The following is a 4,798-nucleotide window of genomic DNA, read 5'->3' on the forward strand; positions in this document are numbered from 1 at the left end:
ATTCAAAGAAATAGCCATGTTGCGCAATTCCACCACTAGGGGGAGCAAAGGAAAAGAAATACTGGCATAACCAGAGATCCAAAAATAAGCAGCATTTCTTTGCAAGTGCGTCCTGTGTCTGGGTACGATGCAGTTAGGTTCCCTCCCAGCCTCACCGCTGTTAAGTTGCTATAAAAATTATCAGGTGCAACATCACAATTATCAAATGTTGTCAAAAAGAAAAATAGTAAAAATAGTTTAAATAATTATAATAATAATTATAATAATAAGCAATTAGGCTACTAGGTTGCTTGAGGCATTTAGTTCCAAAGCAAAAATAAAGCTACAGATAACAAGTACTGGTCCGGCCCACTTGAGATCAGAAGGGTTTGAATATGGCTCCTGAACCAAAATGAGTTTGACACCCCTGATCTAGAGCTTCATGGTGTCTCCTCGGTTTTTGACACATTCAATTGTAAAAGAGGAGTAAACATTGCTTTACAGATTACTTTTGTTAATGTTTGCTGAAATTTAGCTTTTAGAATTTCAGTGTTTTGAAGCAGAACTTGCACTTTCTAAATGTAACTTTTTGCAGTCATTGACATTCGTTTTGTTTACTGCCATCAGGCTTTGAGTCAGAATAACGTTATCAGGCTCTGGCATTGGCTGCTGTTTGTCTGATGCGTCCTTGTTGTGCCAGATTGACTTTGCCCTAAAACTCACAGCCATCATGGGCTGTTGCTAAGGTTTGTTTATTAGAAGCAAGCAGAAGAGTGAAAGCCATGGAGCTTGATTGTTTTATTTTTAACTAAATTTAATTAACATGGTATGTGAATTGACAAAATTAAGAGCTGTGCACCAACCAAAAAAAGAAAAAAAGCTCTCCACATCTACAAACCATCAGAAGACAAAGTTGTCAAGAGCTGAATAAAAGCATCGGTGCACTTCTCCGTGTCTGAGTCCAGATCTCCCGGTGAGGGGCATTAGCTGTCCCACAGCCGCTGCTCTGTTTCAAAAATATTTTATGCTCATTAAAATGTCTTTTTTCCCATCAATCCAGACTTTCAATGTCCTTCTCAAACTAGCCGACCAAGACGCTCCATCGACCTTCAACAGGAAATGAACAAATTAAGTAAGATCTTTGCTATTGCCACTTTTAAAAACATAAGCTGCCATTTTTTGCATAACGAGAACTTTTGGGGGTTAATTCCCTTTCAGAATCAGGTTACCAGGATCCGGAACTTCAGTCCTGTTGTGCTCAGGCGTTTTCTACGATCCCTATGAAGCGAACGTGCAAAGAAAGAGCATTAAGAGTCAGATTGGTGGGAGGAAGTGAAGCCTGTGCTGATGCCTTTGAAAAATGCTGCATGGAGAATGAGAAGCTGAAACGGAGAAAGATATTGGAGGAAGGCCAAAGTGGATTTGGCAGAAGTAAGATTTTAAACATCTGTTTATAGATATTCACACTGTCTTGTCAAAATGCATGTTTTATGCTCACATCCAGGTGCTGACACCACTGACATCGAGCAGTTCTTTAAGGACACTACCCTTCAGTTCATTCGTCGGTATTTCCCACCGAGCTTTGCATTTACAGAATTTGATGTGGATAACAAAAAAAGGTAAAAACTTGTTTTGAAAACATCTTTTGAAATGCATTTTTTTTCCTCTGGGTTTTGCATTTTCTACGTTTTTTGGGTTTTTTTTTTTTGCATCCGAATTAGTCAAAGGAATTGTTTTAAAAATCACTAACACTCGGTAAAATCTTTAAGATACTCTTTGGCCCTGCCTGATTCTATCACCACGTGGGAAATTCAAGTTGTCACCTTCTCACATACATCTGGTGAGAGCAACTCTTGACTCATCTTAATTTTATAATTTGAGAACTTATTATTAGAGATTACTCCCTGTTTCTACTGTCTTTTTTTAAGGTTTATGTGTAGTAAAACCACAGGAGATCAAAGCCTTCAAGGAGTCATTTGTGTCTCTGAGGTTGCCATACTCAGTGAAAAAATACGAGCAACTGTCTGTGACACCTGTTATCTACAACTACAATGACAAAGAACTGAAGGTAGATGCAATTAGAATTGCTCTGGAGACTGTTGTCATCAAAGTTAAAATCAAAGTCATAATATTTCATTTTTCCTTGAACACGTCTTCAGGTGGCCGTGCATATGGAACAAACCGAAGGACTCTGCTCGCCTGCTTCAGCCACTCAAAGTTCCTTTGTGAGGACCGTTGTGAAACCTCACTCATCCAAGTTTGTCTCTTTCTCTGCCGTCCCCATGGTAACTGGTTCAATACCCATCAAAATACGACTCTTTGACATTGAGGCCGAATGGGGAATTGATGCAGTGCAAAAAAACTTGCTTGTGAAGGTTAGAGATCAAGACACAATGCACTGGTCCATATGTAATAGAGTTATTTACTGAAAAACAAAAGCCTAAAAATGTTAATAACTTTGTACTTTACAGACAGAAGGATCAGAAAATAGACTGGAGGAAACCCAAGTGATTCATTTAAATGGCAAGTTGTACTATTCTTGATAACTTCTAATTGACTTTTGCAGATGTGTTGGCATTTTAAAATATATGTAAATGTGTTTGTTTTGATAGGAAGTACAAAGACTCTATATATTAATGGGGCTTTACCAGATAACACAGTTCCTGAGTCCAGCTCCAATATGTTCATTTCCGTGGAAGGTGAGGATTGTCATGTAAGCATACGTCTGTAAGTCACAAAAGTCTGACCCCACAAATCATCCATTTCATAGGGAATGGATTTTGCACTTCTCAAGTTCAAAATCTCCTTACTCCGGATACAGTATCCAACCTGATCAACCTGCCCTCAGGATGCTTAGAGCAGACAATGTCAACGTTTGCACCAACAACTTTAGCCATGCGATATCTGGATCTGAGTGACCAGTGGTTTCCTCTTAAAACTGGAGCCAGAGATGAGGCCCTTTCCAATATTGAACGTGGTAAGACCATTGCACACGTTCCATCCATCCATTTTAGAAACCTTCTGTATCTGTTTCAGGATCACAGTTCTGTCAGATCCTAACATTGCTACAGTTGTGCAGGTCGCCAGTCTGTCACAGGACCACACAATAACACACCCATACACACTCACATTCACACATAGGGGTGATTCAGAGTAATCAATCAACCTCTTTAGACTGTGGGAAGAATCCATAGTGCCCAGAGAAAATCCATGCATGCATTGGGAGAACATATAAACTCTACACAGAAAGGTCCCAGTCGGGTCTTGAACTGGGACCTTCTCTGAGAGGCACCTAACCCCTCTTCAACCATGCAGCCCCTAGCTCATTTTCAAGTGTCTTTATTTTTTATTGTAGGCAGGACCACTGGGGCGGTGTAACCCCACCCCCCATTTCCCTCCCCACTGCAGAAAGTATGGAGCAGGGACCTTTTTAGCATTTTCTGTCACAAATAAGATCTTCTTTTTTGTCTGCTCCTGACTTACAATTTTTTTTAAATAAAAAGTATATGTACTTAAAAATGCCATTTTGAGCTTAATTTCCTTCATGTATGTCCTTAGTCAACAGAAAAGGGCCACAAAATATGATTTAAAAAATCCACCAAAAACTGTTTTCTTCAGAGTAGGTCTTTAAACAAATCCTGTGGTAACTATTTTAGCAGAAGAGTCGGTGTGTTCTTAAAAATGTTGCCTTAAACCATTTATAATAAATTTGATCTATATTGGTTGTGCTTAATTTATTGTTCTGCCTTACATTTTTGACTTTTGGGTACTTTTTTGCATGTAAAATGAAAGTTGAATTTTAAATGCAACCTTTTAACTGATATTATTTCAGGGTATATGAGAATTCTTGATTTCAAGAATAAGCAAACTGGTGCTTACGGTGCATGGTCATCAGTACCATACAGCACTTGGTAAGTTTTTTAATCTTTATTCTGAATTAAGTAATCAGCTTTATTTTCTTAAAAAGAACATTGGTAACATTCAAAGGAGGTGTAAACTGGAAGATAATCTCCTCTGTCATTTTTTTCAACAGGGTGACTGCTCTTGTGGTAAAAATGTTGTCTTTGGTGACGGAGCGTCAGAGCACTGCTGTTGGACCAGATTCTCGGGTTGTCAAAGTTGTACCACAGAAAGAAATCATAGAACCAGTCAAGTTTTTGCTTTCATCTCAAAGGGATGATGGGACATTTGGTGATCCACATCCAATGGTGCACAGATACACTATGGTAATCTCACGTTTTCTCAAGATTTATTTCTTAAGTATTAATCATTTGTTGTTACCTCTATTAGGCAAATAGAGGCAAAACTACAATTTAAAAATGTTATTTATATGTTTGATGCAGACAGGGACAGACAAAGATGCGGCCATGACAGCTTTTATTACCCTTGCATTGAACCGTTCCCTTCAATTTCTGCCAGAGGAACTACAGGCTAATGTGGTGAGACTTAAAATGAGAATGACACTGGCAATGTGGATAACCACACCATCAATAGAAAACGAAAAAGCAGTTTTGAACTCAATGAATCTGCTTCAGTTTGACTAAAACGTTTAAAATTTCTACTTTTAAACAGATAACGAACATTTCACAAGCATCCCAGTATCTTCAGTTACAACTTGCAAACATCATGCACCCTTATGCTATGGCCATTACCTCCTACTGCCTCTCAGCTTGCATGTCTGAGGAAAGAAACCACATGGCTGCATGGAGAAAACTTCAATCAATGGTGAAAGAAGGTATGTTAAATCTAAAGGACAGGAATGATTAGTTAGTACTTATATCTCAATTGTTTGTCATTTAATGCAATTTGTTTATTTAGT

The 4,798-nt window shown here is 38.4% G+C and overlaps 1 protein-coding gene and 1 long non-coding RNA gene across 4 annotated transcripts in view; one reads left to right on the forward strand and one right to left on the reverse strand.

The window, feature by feature from the left end:
- The window catches only part of LOC118599779, a 36,271-nt gene that overhangs the window by 10,925 nt on the left and 20,548 nt on the right, over window positions 1-4,798 (reverse strand). The gene's annotated exons all lie outside the window — the stretch shown is intronic.
- Window positions 1-4,798, forward strand: part of c4b (complement 4B (Chido blood group)) — a 16,981-nt gene that overhangs the window by 7,499 nt on the left and 4,684 nt on the right. For both annotated transcript variants that reach the window (XM_024267316.2, XM_036215749.1), the window contains 13 exons: window positions 1,040-1,111; window positions 1,198-1,410; window positions 1,484-1,598; window positions 1,749-1,819; window positions 1,908-2,047; window positions 2,139-2,354; window positions 2,451-2,502; window positions 2,592-2,678; window positions 2,750-2,956; window positions 3,812-3,890; window positions 4,013-4,205; window positions 4,323-4,418; window positions 4,552-4,714. In XM_024267316.2, the coding sequence (XP_024123084.2) occupies window positions 1,040-1,111; window positions 1,198-1,410; window positions 1,484-1,598; window positions 1,749-1,819; window positions 1,908-2,047; window positions 2,139-2,354; window positions 2,451-2,502; window positions 2,592-2,678; window positions 2,750-2,956; window positions 3,812-3,890; window positions 4,013-4,205; window positions 4,323-4,418; window positions 4,552-4,714 (1,704 nt within the window). The remainder of the gene's footprint in view (window positions 1-1,039; window positions 1,112-1,197; window positions 1,411-1,483; window positions 1,599-1,748; window positions 1,820-1,907; window positions 2,048-2,138; window positions 2,355-2,450; window positions 2,503-2,591; window positions 2,679-2,749; window positions 2,957-3,811; window positions 3,891-4,012; window positions 4,206-4,322; window positions 4,419-4,551; window positions 4,715-4,798) is intronic.

This window comes from Oryzias melastigma, linkage group LG16 (genome assembly GCF_002922805.2).
Source record: "Oryzias melastigma strain HK-1 linkage group LG16, ASM292280v2, whole genome shotgun sequence".
NCBI classification, from domain to species: domain Eukaryota; kingdom Metazoa; phylum Chordata; class Actinopteri; order Beloniformes; family Adrianichthyidae; genus Oryzias; species Oryzias melastigma.